This window comes from Phascolarctos cinereus, unplaced genomic scaffold (assembly GCF_003287225.1).
Source record: "Phascolarctos cinereus isolate Bilbo 61053 unplaced genomic scaffold, phaCin_HiC Scaffold_2;HRSCAF=192, whole genome shotgun sequence".
NCBI classification, from domain to species: Eukaryota; Metazoa; Chordata; class Mammalia; order Diprotodontia; family Phascolarctidae; genus Phascolarctos; species Phascolarctos cinereus.
The window spans coordinates 7,441,646-7,466,935 of NW_027555625.1; the positions used below are offsets into that span (position 1 = coordinate 7,441,646).

At 52.0% G+C, this 25,290-nt stretch overlaps 1 protein-coding gene across 1 annotated transcript in view; it reads left to right on the forward strand.

The window, feature by feature from the left end:
* The window catches only part of NBAS (NBAS subunit of NRZ tethering complex), a 252,708-nt gene that overhangs the window by 74,581 nt on the left and 152,837 nt on the right, over nucleotides 1-25,290 (forward strand). Inside the window, 9 exon segments of the mRNA XM_078149224.1 lie at nucleotides 6,499-6,582; nucleotides 8,067-8,220; nucleotides 9,855-10,040; nucleotides 11,825-11,998; nucleotides 14,621-14,754; nucleotides 16,234-16,296; nucleotides 17,647-17,769; nucleotides 20,445-20,547; nucleotides 22,599-22,828. Coding sequence (XP_078005350.1) covers nucleotides 6,499-6,582; nucleotides 8,067-8,220; nucleotides 9,855-10,040; nucleotides 11,825-11,998; nucleotides 14,621-14,754; nucleotides 16,234-16,296; nucleotides 17,647-17,769; nucleotides 20,445-20,547; nucleotides 22,599-22,828 — 1,251 coding nt within the window.

Sequence of the window (25,290 nt, forward strand, 5' to 3'; positions counted from 1 at the left end):
TATATTTAAAAAAAATCAAATTCCTTTTTTGCAAATAGAATCTCAGGGTAGTTCCTGTCTTGGGCTTAGCAAGGCCTCACTTAATACAGGAGGGTCTGGGTTCTGTGCATAACAGCAGCAGAAAAATAGAATTCATGGCCTGTTCAGCAGGGGTGTTATTGTCAGCCCTCTGGCAGTGTCTGGCTTTGTTCTGGGCCAGGGTCTCTTTGCCTGGCTGTGCTGATAGCAGCCTCATGAATAGGGCTGCCTTGAGGCCGGAGACTGGCTTCAGGTCCCAGGCCTCTGCCTAGGACAGGAGGGAGGGAGAGCTCCGGAGGCTGGTAGGGCCTGAGGGCCCATGGAGAGGCGCCCACTGAGTAGCAGAGTGGAATCTGAGCCCAGGCTTCTAACTTGAAATCCTGTGTTCTTTATCTCACACCATGCTCATCGGGTTCCTTCTTTGGGGCTGCTTCCTTTTCTGTAAAATGGGGCCGGTCATCCTTTGGCTCTGTGACTCACAGGGTTGTTTCAGGGAAGGCCTTTGGGAAGGTCCCAGCCTTGACATGCATGTGCTGTGTAGGCCTTCTTCTCTCTGCCCTTATACTCTCTCTCTCCGCGATTTTACCAGCTCCCGCGGTGAGCCCAGTATCGCTTTTGGGCAGATGATTCCCACATCTGTTTATCTAGCCCCTTCTCTCACAGCCCCAGCCCTAGGTCACTGGCCTCTCAGACAGGTGTCCCAGAGATATCTCTATCTCACCGTGACTTGCTCAGAACTCATTTTCTTCCCTCTCACAGACCTTCTTCCCTCCTGCTGCCCAAGACCCCACCATTCTCTAGTGACCCAAGCTCCCATCCACGGTGTCATCTTGACTCCTAAGTCATGCTCGCCCTGCATATCCCATCTGTCCCCAGATCTTGTCTTTTCTTCCCTTGCAACATCTCTCCTCTTCATCCCCTTCTCCCCATTCACTCAGCCCCGACCCTGATGGTTTTTCCCCAGGCCTCCGTCCGGTCCCACCTGGACTGTGGCAGTAGCTGTTGGGGGGGTCCACTTGCCGCAGGCCTCCTCACTCCTATCCATCCTCCACTCAGCCACCTGAATGATGTCTGTAAAGAGTGCTCTGACTGTGTCACCTTCCTACTCAGGAAATGTCATTGGCTCCCTGTGACCTCCAGGACTGAGGACATTTAAAGCCCTTCACCACCTGGGACCAGCCCTACCTTTCCAGTCTTGTTATCAGTTTCACCCTTCCCCCTGTCCTCCAGCCAAACTCTCCATTGCCCATCTTCATGCCTCTGCATTGGTGGGAGAGCTCTCTCTGGTCACCTGTACCTGAGCCTTGAGGCTGAGCTCAAGCATCACCTTCTGCAAGAGGCCTCTGTGATTGCTCACAACAGCCCTGGGAGGTAGGCCTCCTATATTGTACTGGACAGCTTTGAGGGGAGGTGACTTGCCCAGGGCTGCGCAGCCAGTCTGTCAGGGGCAGGATTTGCACTGAGTCCCTTCCCATCTCACCTCACCACAACCCTTGCAGCAGTAGAATGTAGGGGACGTTGTCCTTGCTTTGCTGGCAGGATGGAGAATTGCACCGGCTGATTGAGCTTGTCACAAGCCTTCCAGCTGTCATCGGGTGAAGGCAGAATGGGTGCACAGGTCTGCGGGCATCTGGCCCTGGCCTCTTGGCATTTGTGGGCCCATGCGATGCACTTTTCCTGAATCCCTGTGTGAGGTGTTGGCATCAGATTGACCTTTCTTCTTACTGTTTGGGAGGATGAGGGTGATGTCCTGGGCTTAGAGGAAATGCGGTGCTGTGGACGGAATGATAGGTTTGGAGCCCCAGGACCCCCAGGTCAGAATCTACCCCTTGTGACTTTGGTCAAGGCAGTTAACCTCTCTTGGTCTCAGTTTCCTGGTCTGTAAACATGGGGTTCCTCTAGATGACCTGGATGACCTTTGAGATCTAAATCCCTGATTGTATTTTCCGTGATCCATTGGGAGTTTCCAAAGATGTTGAAGTCTGATTGGATTGGCTCAGGCCCCCAGAATGATGACAGAGATGGAGAATAGGGTCCAGTTGCTCTGTGTCACCTTTGCGAGCCAGACTTTGAGTGGGGTGGGTCAGAGTTGGGGTTGATTCGAGGTAGGGAGGTCCTTTCCCTCTTCCGGCCCCTCCTCAGGGTGATGTTGAGGGGTCTGCCTCTTCAAGCAAAGCTGGAGTAACCATTTGGTGGGATTGTTCAAGTTCATGTTGGCGGGCCCTTCTGGGCACGGCTGCTTTGAGCCTCTGTCCTTAAACGCCTTTTTCTCCATCTTGTTTAGGGCGTCATGGATGTCAAAGAGTTCTCAAAGCCCTTTCATGCGTGACCTCAGTGGTGCCTTGTAACAGCCCTTGTGGAGCGGGCATTGTAGCTCTTGTTTTTCTCATGTTATATATGGGACACCTGAGATTCTAAGGGAGAGTAAGTGTCACAGGCAAGAGCTGAACTCTTTACTCCAAGGTTCAGCATCCTGTCCATTGTGGCGTGTGTCCTCGTTAATAGGATAACCTGTTCGGTAATTAATTATATTTGGTTTAGCAAAAGGAGCTTGTGCTCTCTTTGCTGCTGGATTCAGATGCCAAGGATTTCTTCCCTCGCTTGGTCTGGGAATGGGTTTGTCATGTTTAATTGATAAACTAAGGGGTGTTTGTCAAGGTCTGGCAGTCATAGAATAATGTCAAACAAAGGCCTCATCATTATCCTCTCTGGGGAGGGGGAGAGAGATACTCTTCATGGTCTGGAGAGAGTGAAACACTTTGACCATTCACATGCACTCTTCTCTTTTGATGAGTTTGAGGTTAAACTGGGAAATCATGCTCAACACCTCCTTCACTGCTGTCCCAGCAAAGGGCCTCTCAGTGGCCTCCTGGAGGGTTTGTAATTTCTGACTGAGTGTGATCTCGTGTTTCTTCTTATTGAAATTCATTCCATTGGTGACAGGCTATTCATTCTGTAGTACGAGGGCAGATTATAGGTCTTAGCTTTGGGATCTTAGCATCATTGGATTTAGAGATGTGCCCAATCTGACCCAGACCCCTCTCTGGCCTTTGGGTAGCCAATGCTTCATGGTCTTCATGGGTGGGGCAGTGAAATCTCAGGATGGAAGAGGGGCTGCCTTGGTTTACCAAGGTCACATGATGCTAGAGGGTCGGGTAGCATTTTTTACTCTCTGCTCTGCCAATGGCTTCTGGCACTTCTGCTCAACTTCTCTACCTCTGTGTTGGCCATTTTCCAAGACTCTTGGCTATTCTTTTGTTTGGAAGGGAATTCTGTGGGATTCTGTTGACTTCTTTTTCCCCACGTCGGTTAACTTTTTAATTCATGTTTGGCATTGATTATTGGTGATTTCCAAATCTATATTAGCATTTTATCATTGTAAACCAGTGTGTGTGTGTGTGTGTGTGTGTGTATTTAGGCATCACTTTATTGGATCCTTGTCTTTTCTTTATCAGAGCATTTTGTTGCAATGAGTTGTAGAACAAGTAAATTTAATCCTATAACTTTGGAACTTTGGGCCAACTTAGCTAAGACACAATATTTTAGAATAAGCTCTTTGTTTTCAGCCTGAGAGGCACCAGAGTTGCAGCAGCCCATGATCCAGCTTGTCTTTCCTCCCCTCCTTGTGACAGAAAAATGTTCCCTTTTACCCAAATCAGCCAAGCGGGCTTATTGGGGATAAAACTGTGAACACAGCTCTCACTGAAAGGATGCTCGGTTTATGCAAAAGAAACTATTATTTAGTTAAAAAAAAAAGGTTTCATTTCACCACATACCGTGTGTTTTACGCTGACATTAAGTACAGCTAGTACTCAATAACCCTTCTTGGGGTAAAGGGAAAGAATAGAAGAAAGAAATAAAACAAAGAAGCCACATGTAAATGTTACTAAGTAATTACAGCTTAGAACCTTATACTCAGGGTGGTATCTTTGCCACAAATGGAGCATCCCTCATGCAGGGCTAGGAAATGCTTTGTTCTCTGAGCTTTTGTAAACTCCATGTTCACCTTACCAATGTGGCAGTGAATTTGTGATTAATATTCCTATTAAGAACCGAGCCAATTGACACTTTCTTCTGTATTAGATTAAGCAGGCTGACGCTCTGGGCAGGGCGAGGCGTCTGTGGTCTCCCTGATCTGGACACTTCTTTTTGCCGTGATGGCCAGCTGGCACTGATTCGGTCTCCAGGAGTTCTCGTGGCCAAGGTGGTCGTGGCCTTAGTGAGGCTCCCCAGCCGGTCATTGGTGCCTGTGTGGTACTTGAAGCCTTTCTGCTCTTGTGGGACAGACATGACTGAGGTCTAGTCTTTGGGAAGCCATGGTCATCACTGTCATGTGGTGGTCACTACAGTCTGGGCATCTTCTCAGTCATCACTCACCTTCAGTGCTTTTAAGAAACTGCTTTTTGAACCACATGGATCCAGATTGAAACCTCTGTCCATGTTAGCAGGGACCTGAGTTTCATGACTTGTTACGACTAAAACAAGGCCATTGACCTTGTGACATCTACACCCGGAGAAATCTTATTGTCTTGGCAGCCACAAGCAGGGACCACTCTGACTTGCTGGCAGCCGTCTGGGCTCTGGGAGCAAATATTGAGCCTCGTCTATATTAGCCTCACTTCGTCCGTGGTGCCCCCTAAAATGTGGTGCCGGCCCCGAGCTGCACTCGCTGTCAGTAATGTGCAGCGGAGCCTGTGTGCCCCAGGCCCTCTGACCCACAACACAACCTGTTTGAGGGGCTGTGTAGCCCAGCCCACCTAGAAAGCATCAGATCCTCCATCGATGATGGTAATGGTGTCCTGTGATGGAGTCCATGAATCATCGGGGAATGCTCCTCGCAGGCTGTGCTGTGCCTCTGAAGCAGATCAAGCTTGTTTAAGGCTTGAGTGTGGCTGATAATCAGAGGGGCCGGCAAGGCCACAAAGGTGAAAGGAAGAAAAAATGAGGAAAATATCATTTTAAATGGAAGTAATGCGTAGACTTTTGTAGTGTCTTTTGTGGTCATTTTGTGTAATTTTTCAAGTTTGTCTAGTTTGTTTTTCCTTCCAAAGAAATCCTGGGATCCTGGTCTCATTTCGGAAGCAATTCTCTTCTCCGATGCCTTTATTTTGCAGAGGAGGAATTCTGGTTCATGGGCTGCCGAGGACGTGTGTGGGAGGGGGCATCACCAAGCACAGCCTGACACGTGGGGGTAGCCAGCTCATGAAGGGCCTGGCATGCCAAGCAGAGGATTTTATATTTGGGCCTGGAGGTGATGGGGGTGAGCATGTCAGACCTGGGCTTTAGGAAAGTCCCTTTGGCGGCTGAAGAGAAGGTTGGGCTAGATTGGTGAGACACCTGGGCCAGGCAGACCCCTCCCGACAGCTGCTGCCACAGCCCAGGGGTCTGCACCAGGGGTAGGCAGGAGTGGAGGAGAGAAGTGGGGCACTTGAGAGATGCTGAGAGGTGAAACAGCTGGCAGGGAGGGGGAGGACGGCACCCAGACGGTGAGCCCAACACCTGGGGATGGTGTTGCCCCAGTGCTAGTAGGAAGGTAGAAAGAGGGGAGGGTTTGGGAGGAAAGGAATAAATTCCATTTTGGACATGTTGAGTGTAAGGTCCCGCAAAGGAAACTGAGGAGTGGTCAGTTAGGTAAGAGGGGAACCAGACAGAGCAGTGAAAAGAGAGTATCTGGGAGAAGAGGCTGCAGAGAGGGAGAAAAGGCCATTAGAGTTGGAAGTTAAGAGATCGTTGGTGACTTGGGAGAGAGTTGGAAGCCAGGCTGTCAGGGTCTCAGCAGCCACATTTTCCCAAGGCGTGGTGGGTGTGATGATGCCTTCCAGAACCCTTTCCCAGCCTCCTGTGGCTCCCGGTCATCCCCAAGATCAAGTTCAGGATGGTCTGGTTGGCACTGGAAGCCTTCCCCCCGGCCCCTTGCCGCTTTTCCAGTCTTTATACACCTTACATCCCTCCGTGTCCTCTGGTCCCACTACACTGGCCCTCTTGCTGGGCATTGCGTATGACATTCCATTTCCCAGCTGTGCCCTTTCACTGCCCCCCAGGCCTGGACCCCCTCCCTCCTCACTGCTCCTGCTTGGTTTCCTAGGCCTTCTTCAAGGGTCACTCAAATCCTGCTTTCTGTAGGAGCCCTCTGTGCTCCCACTTTGGGCCTCCCCCTGAGACTATCTTTCTATGTCTAGAGTAACAGCACACAGAGTTAGGAAGACCTGGGTTCTAATCCTCGGTGAGACACTTAATACCTCTGTGACTGTGTTTCCTCATCTATGAGACGAGTATAATAATTGCCCTCACATCTCAAGGTTACTATAAGAATAAAATGAGTTAATGCATGTCAAGTGCTTTGCAAATCTTAGGGTGATATGTAATTTTAAATTATTGTTACTATTGTTATGGCCTTTTACTGTAGCCGTTAAAAATATGACGTCCACTTAAAATGCTTATCAGAATCTGAATTCTTCTCTTCCAACATATATTTTAAAGTTTCACTGCTGGTTCCTTGACCATCATCCCATGGAATGAACAGAAACATCGGGATAAGGACTGGTGTGAGGAGCTGGAATGCAGGTAAGCCTGTGCTGAGGGGTGTGCAGGGGGAGAGGGGCCCCAGCCCCAGGTCATGGCTTGTGTCCCTTCCAGGGACTCAGGTTGGCGACCCTCCCTGGGGAGCGGTGGCCATCCCCTTCGCTGTGGTCTAGTCTTTAAGGCTGTTGTCAAGTGTTTGGCACGATGTCTTTCTCTGTCATTAATCACCTGCCTTCCTACAAGCAGTTTTCAGCCCAGCAATCCTCCAAGAACATCCCTAGAGCTTTGCCTTTTCCTGTTTGCCTGTTGAGGATGTGTGGGAAGCTGGCATCCGCTGAGTCTGTCCCCAGCTGGGGTTCTGGGGGGTTTCTTCCTGGGTGCCCAGTCCTTGAAGTTATTCCCCACTCTCCAGCTTCCCTTCCCTTTAATCAGAAAGGCTAGTGCAAAGTAGGGGATCCTTCCTTCTCAGTGAAGCGGTCATGGTGAGTGCCCTGGAGAATGTCCTCTACCAAAGCCAGAGTCTGCCATGCTGGAGGCTCCTTGTCCCCTGGGCTCCCCCTGCTCTCGAGGGAGCCCATTTCAGAGGGGCCGGGCTGGACTCACCCTTCAGAAAGCCATTCCATCCCAGTCCTGCTTCATCGAGGTAATCTCCATGGTTTTAGATCCAGTGACACGGAGCCTGAGCTAGTAGGGTGGCCGGGCGAGGCACCGAGTCAAACACGGACCCCATACTCCTGGCTAGGCGGGGTCCAGCCTTTGCTCAGAGCCCCTCCGGTGAGCCCCACCTGCTGGGGGCCACTCTCCTTGGGAGCAGGGACTTTGTCCTGGGCTTCTCTACTCGACTGGCCTCTCGGCAGCTTCCCCCAGCACTCCGGGATCCCCTGGGGGGCCAAGGGGCACAGGGTGCATCCCTTGTTGACAGAGAGATCCCATAGGCTGTGAGCCTTTCTCATCCCCTCCCTGAATCTCTTCATTTTGTGGGCTTCTCGATGCATGCTACATCTCCCCGCTTGGTGCATTTGCTCTTTTGATTGGGGATCAGTTGGATAGGTTGACTTGGGAGCCACACTCATTTCAAGATGCCCCAGGAAAAAACGCCCTTTGGACTCACCAGGCAGAGCGCTTCTGCTCTGAGCCTCTGTCTCCCCATCTGTGGAAGGGGACTGGCACCTCTTGTGTCTGTTTCACAGGGCCCAAGTCCCAAAGCATCCATAAAGAACTTTTCAAAAATGGAATTGTTCTGTAAATGTTGCTCTTTTTTGATTAAAACATGTTTCAATACAGCAATTCCACTGACCTTTATCGAGGGCGTGACGTGGGCCAAGCCTTACACAGGGCAGGGCTGTAGAAACTCTCATCTTTTATTTTTCCTGCTTTCTTTCCTCCTTACAAGCCTGCTGGCCTCCAGCCCGGCAAGGCCAGGGAGGCGCTGTGCCCATTTTAGAGGTGAGGAGCCCGGGAGCAGAGATCCAGGAGGCCAGCTCGAATTGAGAAGGTCGGCTACATGTTTCTGTTTGGCTTTTCAGAATGGTTGTGGAGCCAAGTCTCCAGGATGAAGGTGGATTCTTGTACGAAGCTCAGCCTGAAATGTTAAAGTACCACACTGCCCACCTTTCCATCGATCTGGTCACCAAGTGGTACTGCGCCCGAGGAGAGGACATTGAGCATTATTCCCGGCAGGTGAGGCTGGCTCTGGGGCGGCCTCTCAGCTTGCCGGGGCGGGGCTCAGGGCCTCTCATCCTCAGGCTTTCTGTTTGCTTTGGTCTCTGAGGGCCTGGGTGCCCCCGATGTCTAGGAAAGGACCCTCCTGCACCGGGGCTTCCCATGGCAGCAAAGTCTGCCGTGAGAAACGGCATCTTCCAAAGCTCTCCTTGCCTTGGTGCAGGCCTCACCTAATTATATTGAACTCCCCTCAGCCTCTTTATCTGCACTGCAGCCTAAGAGCACTTCTTTTATAGGGGCCTTTGGGAGTTTAAATGAAATACTGCCCAGAAGGCTCTTTCTCAGCCCTAACGTGAGCTAGAAGCACCAGGTGCAAGTTCTGCGCAGGGCTTCTCAGCACTTTGGGCCTGGTTTCCTCTAGTCTGGGCCTTTAGCCCCAATGTCTGGGTGGGTTTGTGTGGCTCTGGTTGCTCTGCTTTCTTCCTGGAATCAGGGTCCCTCCTTGGGGGGTGCAGGGCTCATCTTGTTCCCCAGTGGGGCTCTACGCACTGGGAGCTGGCTTGGCTTGGTAAGTCTGAGAGAGATGGGAGTGCAGCGGGGGTGCAGCGGACAGGGACATTGGATGTTTGTGCTGGCTGGACTCGGACGTAGAGTGTGACTGCTGGGCTGATCAGCCTGGAGGAGTAAGCTGATGGAGGCCCTTAGTGCTTCTGGGCCACCGACTCCTCATCCCTATGATGGAACCTGGCACTGGCATGGGCTGTCATCTGGCAGCCTGGTGTAGAAGGGACATTGAGGTCCTCTAGTGCAGCCCTCATTTTAGAGAGAAGGCCGCTGAGGCCCAGAAACAGGAGGGCACTGGGATTTGAACCTAGGTCTCCCATGAGGAATATTGTGCTCCAAAGCACAGAGGACAAGTGAAGTGGGCGGCTTTGGACAGGTGGTGCTTCTGCGGCCTCTGGAGGGGGTGTGAGACACGGGATTGTGGGACACGGGACAGTTGTGCTCCTCCAGTTTTTGGATGAGCAGATGGCCAGAGATGGCAAGTCTCTGCTCGAGGCTGCTGGGGTTGCTCTGGCTCCAGAGCCTGGCCTCTGTCTTGAGTGAGTTGGGAAGTATTCCCTTCCAGCTCGATAGTGCTCTCTGTTCAAGGGCTAGGGATGCTTTTCTTCCTGCAGTTACCGGTTATGAGTACGTGATGGCTGAGAGGAGGTTTGCTCTCATTTTTAGGAATTTCATGGGTGTGGGATTTCTTTTTCTTGGTGTCTACAAATGCCTCTAGCCAATTTCTTTTGGTTGGTTTAAGAAAATGTTTATGGCGGCTGCATTAGCCACGGAGGGTTTTTTTGTGGGGCTGGGGAGGGATGGTATATAATTTGGTAAGTTACACCGGAGCGTAATGCCATTTAGCACGCCCAGAATTTAATTGATTCTTGGAGACAGGCTCGCTTGCACAGGTATGGGGATGGACTAGGTTTGTAGAAGATCCCTGAGCAGACCTGATTTGGGCCACGGTAGAGATTGCTGTGTGCCCAAGGAGGTGCTTAATGAGCGCAGGCTCAGTGAACAGGATTTGTTGCAAGGTTCTGTTGGGGCAAAGGCTTCTGGGATTGCGCTGTGCTGAGACTCCTCCTCTTTGTTCTTGGATGCAGGTGGACTGTGCCCTCTCCCTCATCCGCCTTGGGGTGGAGAGGAACATTCCTGGTTTGCTGCGCCTCTGTGATGATCTGGTTACCCTGGAGACCTTAGTGTACGAAGCGGGCTGCGATCTCACCCTGACCTTGAAGGACCTCCAGCAGATGAAGCCCATTGACCAGCTGAGGCTGTTGATGGAGAGGGTAGGTTCCCTTCCCCTTGTCCCTGGGGCAGCTCCAAGGCCACCTCCCCTGGCCCTGAGGCCCCCTGACATTGGCTACCCATGGTGCCTGGCTTCCCAGGGATATGGGCACTGGTACCTGTGTCTCTGGCTAAGAGCCAGCAGGTCTCCTGTGGCGGGCGTCTGTCTTCACAGTCTTGTTTCCCTGCTTTGTCAATGTCCTCCAAGAATCCTGCCTGGGCTCACAGGATCCCGAGGTCCCTGAAATCAGTCCCTCCACATAACAAGAGTGGATTGTGGAGGAGTGTACTGTTGCTGCCCATGGTCCCAGAAAGGCAGAGGTGGCCTCTCAGGCCTGACTGCGAAGGGCCCTTGGAGACCCCTGGGAGGCTAAACTCAGCCCCCATGTTTGGGTCTGCTGAAGCACGTCCCCATACCCATGGGGAGGTGCTCCCTAGGGGCTTGCAGGCCACAAAGAGATTGGGAGACCTTGTGCCTTGAAAGGGGGACCTCCCTGCTTGTCATGCCTGTCAGGCGGCTCAGGGTCACTTGGCCTCAGGGGGCCATCGATGAGAGAGCACCACGATTAATCTGGAAACCAAATGGCTCTTCCCCATCCTCACCTGTTTCCCTTTGGGCCAGTGTGGTCTTCTGGGGCAGGCAGCAGAGGAGACCCTTCTGACCTGGGCCTAGGTATCCCTGTTGTCATTTGAAACCTCCCCTGGGGCATTCCCTGCTCTTCCCCTTTTTCTGCTTTCCTCCTTGGTTGCTGGAGAGGACCTGGGAATGGGAGGATGTGGGGCCATGCTCCCCACTCTCCTCCTTAGCTCATCCCGGAGGTCATGGGATTTGTGGCTTTCCATGGACGGCAGCTTAACTTGATGGGGTGGGGGAGTTCAGTCTGATGACCACCCCTAATCACCACTGGCTTCTCAGACTCCTTATTCTTCGGCTCTGCTGGGCACACTCTTGGGGACAGTAAAACCACGTCTGCAGGCGATACCAGTCTGTCCAGAGCCCTTGACTCAGCTCGCCACTCCGCCGATGTTATGGCGTCCCCGGCAGCGTGTCTAGGCTTGACCACGGCTGCCTCTCTGAGGCACCTCCTCAGTGGGAAGGACTCTCACCTAGTACTGAGTCTTCTGTGATCTTGGACGGTAGAACCCTTCTGTGACTGTAGACAGCTTGAGCATTTCTGCTCTCTTTCCATTCTTTAGGGGAGGGTCCTGTCTCCTCTGAGGGACCGTGGCTGTTCTTTGACTCAAGTCCGTGCTCTCCAGCCCAGCCCCCATCAGCCCACTCAAGTGGCGATTCCTTCTTAGTCACCCCAAACACCAAACCGGGGGGTCCCCAGCTCCCTCCTTTCGTGGGCACACTGAGCAGACCTGCATTCTTTGGCACCTACAGTGCCCAAGCACGCCATGTGCTGTCCAAACTCCCCCTCCCTCTGTATGCCCTCTGTAGGTCAGTGCTCTGCACAGCTCCCACCTCGCTGGAGCAGAGTCAAGCACAACGGAAGGTCCCTTCACTGGTTCCCATAGCTGCCCCATTGCTAGTTGGGGCTGTGCCAGCAGCATCTCCTGGGTATTCTGGGCAGCTTGCCCACCCTGTCTGTGTCCAGGGATGCCTGGGCTCTCCTGGTGACCCTGGTGGGGGTGGGATGGAGTTGCTCGGCACCCCCTTTCTGCATTCTGCACGAGACAGTGGAGAGCACCAAGTCCGGCTGGCAGCCTGCCCGGGCAGGGGGCGGGGCACTGGGATGGGAGGGTGGTTTTGGTCACGGCTGTTGTTGAATTGTACTTGTAGTCTTCGGAGGAGAATTATGTGACCAACGCCTACCAGTGGATGGTGCCCCTCCTGCACCGGTGGGAGAAGCAGTCCCCGGGCGCGGCGAGCCAGCTGCTCAGAGACTATTTGGTGACGTTGGCCACAGGGGACCTCAGGTTCCCCCTGAAGATATTCCAGCATTCCAAACCGGATGTAAGTAGCCAGGCTCACCGTCCTTTACTGGGAAGGTCGGGGTCGCCACATGGCCTTTGTAGGGTCATAGCACGTGTGGAAACTCATCTCAGACGGCCACTGGGCACAGGCAGGAGTAGCTGATGTCTAGTTTTCAGTCTGGAATGTTCAGTCGTGCCCACGAGTGTGCCTTGGGTCTGATCCTCTTCACACGCACACTGTGCTGTGGTCTAGGCCTTCTGTTTAATTCCCCTGTCCCTTCCATTGCCCACCACCCCTGAGCCCGGGCCAGGCCCCATCACCCCTGGAGGACCAGAGAGGGGGCGGCAGCTTTGCCAGCCTCAGGTGGTTCCTGGTGGCAGTGGGGTTCCTTCATGGCCTCTGCCCCCTTCCTCTTTGCAGAGTATTCAGTAAACACTTACTATGTGCTGAGTACCGGCAGTGAAGACGTAAGCATACAGCCTAGTCTGTGCCCTCAGGGAGTTTGTGTTCTAGTGGGAAAAGATGGCCCGTGGAGGGCCAGAGGGCCAGAGGGCTGGCGGAGAGCAGACACAGACAAGGAGGGGGAGACTAGAGGGAAGGGGGTGCAGCCAGGCCGGGGTCCTTCCTCAAGTGGCAGTCACTTTCCTGCTTAGCCCTCCCCAGCCACACCGGCCTGCCCGTTGGGCCCCAGATGTGGCAGCCTAGGTCCAGGCGCTGGTGCAGGCTGCCCCTGTGGTGTGCCCACCTGTGGCCCCTCCTTCCCCAGAGGTGCCTTGACCGGCTCAGTGCCAGCCTCGTGCTTCTGTCTCACCCCCTCGTGATTTCTTCTCTGTCCCCCTCGGTTCTGTTGTGGCAGGCAAGCAGAATGGAAGCGCCCGGAGGGCGGGACCACGCCCCAGGACTGTCTGTCCATAGGGTAGCCGCTCAGTCAGTGGCTAGTGAGTGAATTAAATTAAGAAGTAGCCGTCATTGTCCTTTGTAGACAGTGGTTGAGGAGCCCCCTGCCCACCCTGGACAGGCTGTGCGATCCTCTTCAGAATCCTTTAGGGCAGCTCCGACCAGGTAGAGGGGGAAGGCTGGGCAGGTGGGAAGGGGCCAGCCTGGAAAGGACCACACTTAGTGTTTGTCTCTGGGGAATGGTGGGTAAGAGCGCCAGAAGACCTGAGTTAAAATCCTGCGTCCTTGCAAATACTTGTCCCCTCTCTGCGTCTTTTTCTTCCTGCCGTGGCCTGCCATGGCATCTCCCATCCTTCGTCCTGGTTCTTGCTCCTCTGCCCTTCATTGCCCCTTTCCCATTAGTGAGCTGCTTCTTGTCTCTGGAAGAATGGATTCTTATCTGTCCCATTCCACCTGCTTGGGCCTCACCAGCTAGGACAGCGTGGGGGAGGTTAAGAACCCTGGCACTGGAGTCAGAGGGTGGAGGCTCGACCCCTGGAGGGGCCACTTCCTCAGGGGGGACTGTGGGCATCTCTTCAATGAGGGAGGGAGACTCAGGGGTCTCAGATGCCTCTTTCTTCTCTCAATCCTGTGATGACATAAGGTGTTTATAAATGATGTCCCTGATTTGGCTGGCCCTGACAGATGCTTTGGTGCTGTCTTGAACCCCTGATGTAGATGACTACTTAGCCACCCCCCTGCCACGATGATCTCCTCTAGCAGTCCCTCATGAAACCGTGTTGGCCTTGCCTGGCACCTTCCCATGACACCCCCTTTATCTCCATCACTTTGTGGGTATTTTTAAGCAGTGAAATCTCTGTTATTTTGTTGTCTTCACCATTTGTGTGGTGGCTTCTTTTTGTGGGAACTTGCAAGCTTAGAAATCTGGGAAAACATACAAACAAAGAAAACCAAAGGGAGCTTGGAGTGACCCGGTATGTTTCTTTGTCCTTTCCTTTAGGTAAAAGGACTCCCCTGCAATGCTACAAATAGTAAATCTAAATGGAGAAATGTTTTATATATGTGCTTTTTAATTTACCGGTTATCAAAACGCCTTCCCGATTCATGATTCCGCATTGATGCTTTTGCATCTTTGCCAAGAATGGCCCAAAGCAGCTGTTTTTCTTGGCCTCCAGGGGTGGTCTCTGTGCCTACACTGCTCTGGGCAAGGCCTCTTTTAATGCCATTTTGAGCCATGTTCCGGAATTCTGTTCAAATTGAATTCTTCCATCTTGGACTGTGTGTTTAAATGAATGATTTATAAATAATAATGGAAAAACAATAGGTTTATAATATATGCTGATGTAATTTTAGAAATTATGGGCTATATATATATTTCTAATTTAATCACATAAAAGATGGCTTTAGGTTTGGAAGCATTGCTTTCAGTGAATTGCCATTTTAATGCCTTTTGCTTACCCTGATCCAATTCATCCTCAGTGGGTCATAAATTGGAGAGTGTGTTTTCTGCAGATGCAAAACAGAGAGGTTAGAAATTAGCTTCTCTGACTGGTTCTGTAATTAAAACAAGATTTCATTTAGAATTATTAAAGACCTCAAAGTCTGTAAGCAAAAAACCCCCCAAAACCACCAGATTGGTTTTTACAGCTGATTAATGGTACTCGTTCAGAGTCTGTGGACAGTGCTCGTCCCAGGTGGCAAGCTGACGGTAAATCTATTGACAAATGCTCTGATGCTGAGCCCGGCGTGCTTTGTTTTCACTAGCTTCAGCAGAAAATCATCCCGGACCAGGATCAGCTGATGGAGGTGGCCCTGGAGTGCATCTATAATTGTGAGCGGGATGACCAGCTCTCTTGCTGCTATGATATTTTGGAGTGCCTTCCTCAGAGAGGATATGGGTAAGGATTCACGTGGGATCGCCCGCCCTTCTGATTGTGTCCTGTTATGAAGGAACGTGTGATGTTGTCAGTCTGGCACTCGAGCCAGGCAGGACCACGAGGTGACCGAATTGTGGCAAATAAAGCTTGAATCTCCTCTATGGGGCTCAGGCCAGCATCACCCCCTAAGTCACGTAACTGGATTTTGGTAAATGAACCCTGCCATTCGTTCACTGCTTGGCTACCAAGGCAGAGCAGAGAGAGCCCGGACCCCACGTGGAGGAGCCTGGATTCCATTTTGGGGTATCTTGGCAGACCTCCTCCTGTCCATAGGCCTTAGTTTCCCCATCTGTAAGGTAAGGATGTTGGATCACATGACTTCCGAGGTCAGTTCCAAGTCCAAATGCTGTCATCTCCTGAGACTTTCTCTCGTCTTCCCCTTTGTGTTATATTTGATCTGCCAAGATGAGCTCACAATGGCGACCTCCTCTTGAGTGTGCTGTGTTGGGGCTTCCTTCACCCACCGCCCCCTCTCTTGGCTTTCTTGTCCCCATAGTGAATGACGTTTTCCTTTCTCTGTGGACAACTCTCAGGTCTCCCTGACATATGCGTGAATCTCCATTAATGAGGGAGTGTTTCCAAAGGCTGGGGCTTTTCCCTGTTGCCCAGGCTAAGAAAAGTCATTCTTTTTGTGAGGAGCCAACCTTGAAACCTCTCCTAGTTAGCAGGATCCTAGGATCCTTGGTCTGCAGGACCTCAGGCCAGATCTTCAGGGTTCCTTTTGTTCTTTCCTGAGGATTGTGTCTTAGGTGCCTGAGAGACCCAGGTGGGACTCGTCCTAAAGGCCTCTGGGCATCTGGCCCGTTTCAGAGTCCACTTCCTTTGGGATCTTCCCTCAGTCGTCAGGAATTTATTGATTGTCTGCTGTTGTGTGCTACCAGGAGCAAGGCAAAGGGCTGAGGATGGAGGGAGAAAAGTGAAGTCATTCCTGTCTTCAGGGAGCTTACATTCTCTGGGAGATGATGTGTGTGTGTGTGTGTGTGTGTGTGTGTGTGTGTGTGTGTGTGTGAGAGAGAGAGATATGTAATGTATAATTCGTGTGTATATAATATGTAGTTTATATTACATGCATGTGTGTGCATGTATACATACAGGGACATAAGAATATACACAAAATGAATACAAGGTAGTTTGGGGGGAGGGGCCCTTGCAGCTGGGAGCAATCAGAAGGTTTTCATGTGGAGGGTGGTGCTCACGCTGAGTCCTGAAGGAAGAGAGGGATTCCAGGGGTAGCCTGGGGCTGGGGAGACCAAAGATGCTGGCTAAGTGATCGAGGCTGTTGGCCTAGAGTTCAGCACCAAGGACAGGGCATGGCATTTGTGCGTGCTGACTCATCTTTTTCTCCCTCCGCTGGATTTTGTATTTCATACCAAACATCACTAGGAACAAGAACCAGGAGCTGAACCTCACTTTTCCTTCCTTTTTCCTTTCATTGGGTAGTCCTAACACTCCGGCGGCAGCTGCTCTTCACGACGAGGTGGACCAGCTGGAGCAGATCCTCAGGTAAGAAAAGCTGCATCCTCAGGGCAGTGAGGTGGTGCAGTGGATAGAGCACTGGCCCTGCAGTCAGGAGGACCTGAGTTCAAATCCAGCCTCAGACCAAACATGTGACACTTACTAGCTGTGTGACCCTGGGCAACTCACTTAACCCTAATTGCCTGAAAAAAAAGAAAAGAAAAGCTGCGTCTGTTGGCTTGGTGGGAACCGGAGGGCTGCCCAGCTGCCCACTCCTCAGCAAAGCCTGCTCAGACTGTCTGCCCTGGCAGCGGTTATGGGTGGTTGTGTGAATGCACTGCCAGGTGCTGTCCTTGTTTTCATCACTTTTACCAACTTACATTTACTCACCTGCTGTTGTTCTGGGCTGTGCACTATAAGAAGGAAGTTTTGTGGGAATTCCCGCGGCTGACGAGCCAGGGCTGTCACAGAGCAGCTGAGTGTTTTGGAGCAGGAACAAGAAACCATGGTCTTCATGTAGAATAGAGGCAGCAATGCCAGGGCCTGCCCTTAAGGACAGGCTTCTTTCAGACCTTTTAATCTGGCAGATTTACCCCTCCCCCACCTTCCCCTGACTCCCATCCCCCATCCCCCGCCCTTCCTTTTCACCATGTCATGTCAGCCTGACCTAGTGAGGCCTGACTCTGGCATGAATGTTGCTGCTTTCTTTCTTTTCCACGCTGGTGGGCTGTGGTTTGTGGTCATTGTTCTTTCCATGGTATAGCTTTGAAGCATAGCACCATGGGCCAGCTTGATGGAAGCAGCCCCTTTAAAAATGATGCTGTTCTAGCTTATACTTGGGGCAGTTAACAAGAAGAGTTGGGTTAAAGAGGTGGGCTGGGGATGGGTAGTTACATTTAGGAGATGCTTGCTGGGCCCCTCCATCGCCCAGAGCAGGGCTCTAGGCTCTGGAAGAGGGAGACAGAAGGCAGAAGACCTAGGTCCGGCTTTCCTTTGCACGGTTCGGTCTAGATGGGGAGAGGGGCTGCACAGTCTGGGAGCCATGGAACAAAGAAGATGGCAGGTCCTGTGGGCATCTGGGCTTTGATTTCTCCACCTCGTCACCATCCAAACACCGATGTGTTTTTGTTTTGTTGTGTTTTAGGGTGGACACTGTTGGGTTGGAACATCTTTGATGTATTAGGATGATAACTAATCAGAAGCCTGTGGTAACAGAGATCGGACAGTTGTGTGTTAGCCGCTGTCCCTAGGAGTCCAGCCAGGGCATGCAGAGGGCGTGCAGGGGCCACGTTTGCTGTTCCCTTTGGTAGCTTGCTTGAACGTGGTTCCATGTGTGTGGTGAGCAGATGCCGTGGCCTGTGCCCTGCCTTCACTGCTCTGTTGTTGTGTCATCCGCAGCGTGTCTGAGCTCCTGGAGAAGCACGGGCTGCAGAAACCCGTTTCGTTTGTAAAAAACACCCGGGCACACGCGGAGGAGGCCCGAAAGCTGATGATCAGATTGACCAGGCACACTGGACGGAAGTGAGTAACCAGGGCAGCCGTTGTGTCTCTGGCCTCTGGTGACGGCTGTCCACAGCTGGCTGGGCTTCTCGTGTATTTGTAGCTTCCTTGATGCCTTTTGTTTGTCCATCAAATTCGTTTCTGAGTGTATCCCTTCTCCCTCCCAGGACTCGGGGAGCCTTCCCTTGTAACAGGTTAACCCAAGGGCGTTTTTGGCCTGAGTCTCTTCCAGCTCTGGTCTCTGCTTCTTGTGATGCTCATGCGGCCTGAGGGCAGAGCTGGGCTGAGTCAGGCAGGGCTGAGCTGGGCAGGGCTGGGCAGTGCTGGGCAGGGCTGAGTCAGGCAGGGCTGGGCTGGGCAGGGCTGGCAGGGCTGGGCAGGGCTGAGCTGGGCAGGGCTAGGCAGGGCTGGACTGGCAGGGCATGGGGCTCTGATCAGGTGTGTTGTGTCCATCATTTGCTGTGCCTTTTTATGGTGCACATGGTGACAATTATACTGGAGAAAATGTCAGTCTTTAGGAAATTGTGTCAGTGATATTTTTTAATGGGCACTTAATCCACGTTCCTCAGACATTTTGTCCTCATTAGCCCAATCCAGAATCAGTCCTGGCCACACCTAAGAGGTAGAAATGAGCCCGCTGGCTCCCCCCATCCTGAGAGAAGAGAAGCAGCCGAAGGTCATGCTTGCAAGTGCTTCTCTGGGTTCTGCACCCTCTCACGAGTGCCTGGACAGAGCGTGCCTGGGCCTCAGAGCTCCGACCTTCGTGGGAGTTGGTGTGGGTTTGCAAGAGTGGGTTTGACTATCAGGGAAGGGCAGGAGAGTTGGTGAGCGTTCGTTCCCTGGGAGCCAAGGCCCAGCCATGTCCGCTGCATCCTGGGGCCTGTCGGGCAGAGGCTACGTTCTGCTACCACGGCGGGTTCTTGTGTCTTCACGAGGGTGATGGGTGGCTCTTTCAGTCCCCAGAAAATACCTAGGAAACATTCATGGAAATGCTCATGCACATGAGGGGAGGGACTTCATTTAAATGCCCATTTCTGGAGTGTATTTAGTAGATAAGAGCTAGAAGTGAAGGAAGTTTTAAGAAGATTGTTAGTGACCTGGGAAAGTTGGTAAAGGAAACCTTTATTCAACCAACGAACAAATGGTCATTTATGAAGCACTTATGGTGTGCTCGGGGGTCAGTGAATGAGCCCTGATGAGGCGCGCTTCCCCACACTGAGAATGAGGAAGGCACAGCAGTAAAAGCCTTCCTGGTCCTTTCCTGAGGAGCATGTTGCAGAGGGAAAGACGACTCAGCAGCATTTCAGGGTAGATGGGAGGCCATCGGTGGCAAAGACTAGTGAGACAAGGGAGCGTCTGTTCTAGTGGGAGACAGAGTAGAGCAGGCACCATGAAGGCTCTGTTAAGAAGGGGGCCATCAAGTCTTCAGAGATACAGGTGGTTCCTGGAGACAGAATTGTTGAAGGACTGCCTTTGGGCCTGGGTGACAGCCAGGGGAAAGGCCTGGCAACTGGAGATGGAGCGTTGAGCGTGTGTGTGTGTACGTGCATGTGTGTGTGTGTGTGTGTGTGTGTGTGTGTGTGTGTGTGTGGTGGGCAGCTGAGAAATTTGGAGTACAGGTAGCACTAGAAGACAGAGGGGAGTAGTAACTCAGTTTCCTTAGCTATAAAGTGGGCATAATAATATTGCCTACCTTCCAGGGTTATTGTGAGGAGCAAATAAGACAATATGTGTAAAGTGCTTAGCACGGTGCCTTGCATATAGCAGGTGCTATATAATGCTAGCTATTAATATTATCATTATTATTATTTAGAAAGATTAAATTGCTAAAACAGTCAGACCTCCTGAAATTTCCATGATAATGAATTAGACAATTCCAGATATGAGAGAAACCTCTCTGGCCATAGAATCCAGGCCAGGCCTGAAAGTCAGCTCGCATCTGTGAAGTGCTTGCTGTGTGTTGGGCACTGTGCAAAGTGCTAGGAATAAGCAGAAGGAAAAACCTCCCCTGCCTTCAAGGAGCTTCCATTCTGGTGGAGGAAAGAGCCCAGCAGAGGGGAGCTGAACTGTGGATAGGTGGGGAGGGTGAAGAGATGACAGTCTGTGGAATGGGGGCTTGGCAGAGAGGGTGCAGAGGCAGGAGCGTACCCAGAGGACGTTGTGGGAGGAGGGATGGCCAGGGGTGGAGGCCCCTCCCCATGGGAGACATAGCCCAGGAGCAGGGCGCTGGGTGAGGTCGAGGTGAGCCATGCTGTGGCAGGTGGAGCACGTCCAGAGGAGAAGCAGGAGAGCAGCCATCTCTGGTACCATTTTGGAAACCTTCTAGCACTTTGGGTGGCATTTCTCCAGCACCCCAAAGGTGCTAATCGACAGCCCCTCTCGTCTTCCATTTGTTACGTTCTGGACCCTGGAAAGGAGAACCACACATGGTGGCATCCAGAGGGGAAGCGGGGGAGAGGGATGCTGGTCAGCATTCCAGACCACCCCTAATCAGTTTCTCACCTGGAACTTTGAATCCTGAGTGTCTTTTAAAAAGTAAATCCTCTGTTAACATTCATTTATTCATTCACTGAGTAGCCCTTATCCACGGCCTGATGTTTGTGTGTCTTGGGGGCCACCACAGGCGGCTGGAATGTTGCTCCGTCTGCCGCGATTGAGGGTCACATGTAGAAGAATTATATTTCTTTTCTTCGTAGGCAGCCCCCGGTCAGTGAGTCTCACTGGAAGATGCTGCTGCAGGATATGTTGGCTATGCAGAAGACCGTCTACACGTGCTTGGAACCAGAGGCTTGTTATGAGGTCACTATGTTTTTCCTTTGTATTGGAGCCATCCCCCATTACTGTTTCTCTGATACTGTGAAGGAGATTGGCCCAAAAGTTGGTATAGGGTTCACTGGTCATTAAACGGGGATGTCTCTTAGTAATTTGGAAGGCATTTAGGTCACCACCCAAGCCCTCATGCTTCCTGTGGAGAATGGACCTTCTGGCATTTTGTAAACAGCAAAAGCCATTTCTGTGACAGATAATCCTGGCTAGGAAGTCTTCCAGTTGGGTATTCCCGTGGGGTGGATACCAGCCAGATCCAGGTTGGGCGCCCTGACCCGGGTGGCTAAGCTCATCCTGCTGTCACGAAGCAGAGGCTGTGGATGGAGTGAGAGTCCAGAAAAGCTGCGGTCACGTCTTAATCCAGGAGACGTTGTGCCAGGCATGCACATGCAGCTGAAGAATGGCCGGCCGCCCCCTTTGAGCGCTTTGCTTGTTCAGGGCTTGACTGAGTACCGAGTTCCATTTCCAGGCATCCCTGCGGGCCCTAGATGGCCACCTCTAGAGTTTTTGGTTTGCGCGTACGCTGAGACTTGAAATCCAATTTCAGGAGAAAAGGATCTGCATGCATTTCATGTCTAGGACAAAGCTGTCATTAGCATTTCTGAAATGCTGTTATTACGTTGGAGTAGAATTATGCCAGTGTTTGTGTATTTGCATATTTTCTTTAATATTCTGCACTAAGTGTGTGGGCCTTGAATGGATGTGGGCCATCCATCTCAGAAACTTGACATCCTTAAAAGTTTAATATTATCTTAAACTCTTTTTATTACAGCTCACAGGCTTAATTGCTTATGGCCGCCAATCTTCATCTCCTGGGAAGGCATTTGAAAGCATATTAAAAGAATTTTGAAAAAGCTATTAAAATGGTCTATAGGAGATGCAATTAGGACTTGAAATGTCATTCCTTCCCTCCTCCTCGCCCCCAGAGCAGTACATTTTAAGTGATTCTTCTGCAGTTTTCCTTCAGGATCTCATGGGTTAAGTTCGTAAGGGAGGAGGGAGAGGTGTGAATTCAGACAGAAGGCATTTGTGACTGTGTTAGGAGGCCATTTGCAGATGTTATGAGAGTATGTTTTCAGGCAGGCCTTAGCAGGGTCTGGCTGTTTTTGTAGTTACAAGAGAGTATGGTGCAGGGGAAAGCACACTGGTTCTGGGTTCAAATCCTGCTTCTAAAACTTACTGTCATTGGGACCTAGGGTAAGTCGTTTACCCTTCCCCACCCCCCGACCTCAGTTTCCCTATCTGTAATTAGACAGCTAGACTGCATAGCAGCTCCAGATCTGGGATTCCTGTCCTGATATGATATCATGCTGTTCTTGGGAGATCGAAAAGTTCTCCAGTGCATGGTTCTCATCCTGCTGCCTCAGGAGACCCTGGCCAGGGACAGCTGGACAAGAAGGGGCCGTGGAACGGAGGGCCTGGCAGCCGCCTCTCTGGGGAGTCCGGTCATTTAATCCTGATGCCGGGAAGGGGAGCTAACAGGCAGGATTCTCCACTGGCAGGCGGCTGCGTGGGAAGAAGGGGGCTCATGACCGTCATGAGAATCTCTCTGCCTCGCTCCCTGCAGTCCCGGAACAGATCTCCATCTTGGTTTGGGAAAGTCTAAATGCAAGCTGTCTCAGCTCTAGGCTATCTAATTGCTGCATATTAATTTCATGTTAATGGGCCCTATTAGACGTCTGGCACAGCAGTTATTTTTGTGAGAAGTCCTCATTCATCAGTGGCTTGTTTTCTTCAGACGCCTTTCGGTAGCAGGTCAGGCAGGCAGACCTCAGTGTGGGGGCTGATGACTGGCTGCAGGTCAGGCAGCCTGGGGGGTGGGCTGTCTTCACAGGTAATCCGGTGAAAGTCAGCCCTTTGACGCAGCAGCTTCCCCCCGGGGAGGAACCTCGACACTTGGGGCTTGCGCTCCGGTTCCTCTGGGCACCGTGGTGAGGCCAAGCCAACTTCAGGGAGTCATCCTCCCGGTTTGTCACGTTTCTTTTGCTGTTCTTCTGCCTGATTCGTGTTCCTCATTTGTCCAGATCTTCACGGAAAGCCTCCTGTGCTCCAGTCGCCTGGACACACTCCAGCTGGCAGGCCAGATGATGCAGTGCAGTGCTGCTGCGAGCGGGCCCCTGGGGAGCGGGCCTCACAAAGGGAAGGCTCCCTTCCGGGTCAGCTATGAGAAGAGCGTGGCCTTGGTGCTGGCTGCCAGCCGAGAGTACTTCAACTCCTCCACCAGCCTTGCCGACGGCTGCATGGACTTGGCGAGGTACAGACTCAGTCCCCCCTTTGTTTAGAGAGTCTGATGGGTGTTTGTGATGCTGTGTTAGGAAATGGGTGCTTCTCTGGCCTCTGTGGGGGGGCCTCCGGGGGGATCAAGAATGTGCATACTAATCTGGGGGGCCTCGGCTCCGCCCCATGTCCTGAACCGTTAACCGGTAATCCTGTGATGCTGAGCTCTTTCCACGGGCTGCTTCTAGACTGGATGATGGGCGAGGTTTGAGAATCCCATTTCCTGGATATTTCCCCATGCAGGAGAAAGCAGCTTGTGGGCTGGAGCTCAAAGCATCCCTGCAGCTCCAGATGGAGCCTAGGGGCACATTAGGTCCTCTGACCCTAAGCTCGAGGTTCTTCTCTGAATTGAGAGCGTGGAATATTAGCACTGGGGCACACCTTGGAGAGCGCCTCATTTTATATCCAAGAAGACTAATGCACTAAGAGTGCCCCAGTCTGGAGAGGGGTGGCTTATGAAGGGATCCCCTGGGCTGGGGCAGGGGAGGGTGGGGCGGAAGATCAGAGGAGACGTGGCCTTTTAGGGGCTGGGCCAGGTCATCCAGAGAGGCTGCATGGCCCCACCTCCACAGTGCCCAGGCCACGGAGGAACTTTGGGTGAGGAAGTCAGTACCTTGGCTCTGTGGCACCAGTCGCTCCATCAGTTGAGTATTTATTAAGCACCGGACCTGGTTTTCTCAATCTTGCAAGCTGTTTGGCTGATGCTGACCCTGCCGTGGTCTCGGCAGGAGCTGCTTCCTGCGGGCCCGGCTGCCCTCATTGAGCCTGGGCTCGTATGTGTGGAAGCTCAGGGGCTTGACAAAGGTCCTACTGGAAGTCAGTAGCCAGAGCCCACCTATGGCACTTACTGTGCAGGGCTCCCTCCAGGCCCCGGCTGTGGGCTTCTCTGGCTCTGCTGCCAGTGGAGAATCCTGCCTGTTAGCTCCCCTCCCCAGCATCAGAATTAAATGACAGGTCTCGCCACGGTGAGTTTCCACCATGGCTTGCTTGGTACAGTCACAGTTGAGTGTTGGCCTGCCTTTCTCCAGCAGATTTTCTCTATCCTCTAGGCTTAACGTGAAAATTTGGAAACCATCTGAAGTTTAAATCAGTAGCCTGTAATCAGTCTCCTGGAAGTTGTAGCTGATTGCCAGGTCCCTCGAGGTCTCTGGACAAAGCCAATGAAAAGGCCTTCGGGGCCATTTCAGGCAGTCAGCCAGCACTGCTCCGTGCCGGCCACAGTGGAAAGACCTCCTTCCGCGTCCTCCTAGCTCCCCCGGAGCTCCAGCACCGGGCACATACCTGGCTCGGAGGAAGGGCTTCAGCCATGCTTGGTGGTTGGTCGGCTGGAGGGAGAGGCTGATTCTTGTTTCCTTCACCGGTATGAAGGGCCCAGGATTGCAGCACCCAGCTGAGTCTGGTCCCTCCCTCCCTGGATGGTGGCTCCCCTCAGCAGCCTGGCAGATCTGGGCTTCGGTTTCGTCTCACCCACCAGCCAGCTAGCTGTGTCAGTGCCTGTCTCTGGCCCTCTGATCTCCTGTCTGTAGAGTGGGAATGATAGTAATTAAACAGACCAAGTGTGAAGCACAGCAACCTGGAAAGATGTAGAAAGATGAGGTGACAATTAACTGGGTCAGTTTAAAGCTCCTGTGTAGGTTTCCAGGCCATTCATTTATCTGAAGACTTTCAGAGTCACATGACTTTGCAGAGCCATAAGAAGGGTATCATCTATAAAATGAAGAGGCTGGGAATGGGGGGGGCCAGTGTCTTAAGGGCCTCCCTCCCCCAGTTGGAGAGCCTCGCCCCTTCCAAATGAACATGTCACGTGTGCGAGTTTATTATTATTTACCCATAAGTAGTGATTACCTGTGTGATGTGTCCAGAGATTAGCTCGTAATGGCTCATTTGCCTGTCTTTATTGGAAAGCTTTATTAATTTCTGTGGGCCAACCAGCTCCTCATCAGCCAGAGATGGCAGGAAACAATGCCTTTTGCTTTTTTCCCAGCAAGGTTTTAAAAACTTTATTTTCTTGGATTGGTCCCTTCTCTGGGAGATAATCATCTTTTCTCCAACTGTGTTATTAAACTTGACAAAATTGTTTAAAGTACTTAATGTATTTTCCTTGCTCCCTTAAGGGATCCTATTTTTTCTTTCATCTGAAGAAAACACCCGGTGCAATCACCTTTGAGACCCAGGTTTCGGTTTGCTCTAATTATTTTTGGCAGGAGGCCCTCAGGGATTCTGGTTGAGCCTTCCCCTGCCCCCTCCCTCCCTCCGCCTCCTTTGTGCTGCTCCCCAGCCCCAGCCTTGCACTGGAGGCAGAGCATCCTTTTAGAAGGAAAGGTTCTGAGGGCTCATCAGAAGCTTCATGCTCTTTACTGTCACCCAGTGAAAGCCGCCAGCCCCTTGGGGCAGGGTGGAGGGGGCTTTGGTGAATGCCAGCCCACCTCCAGAACCCTC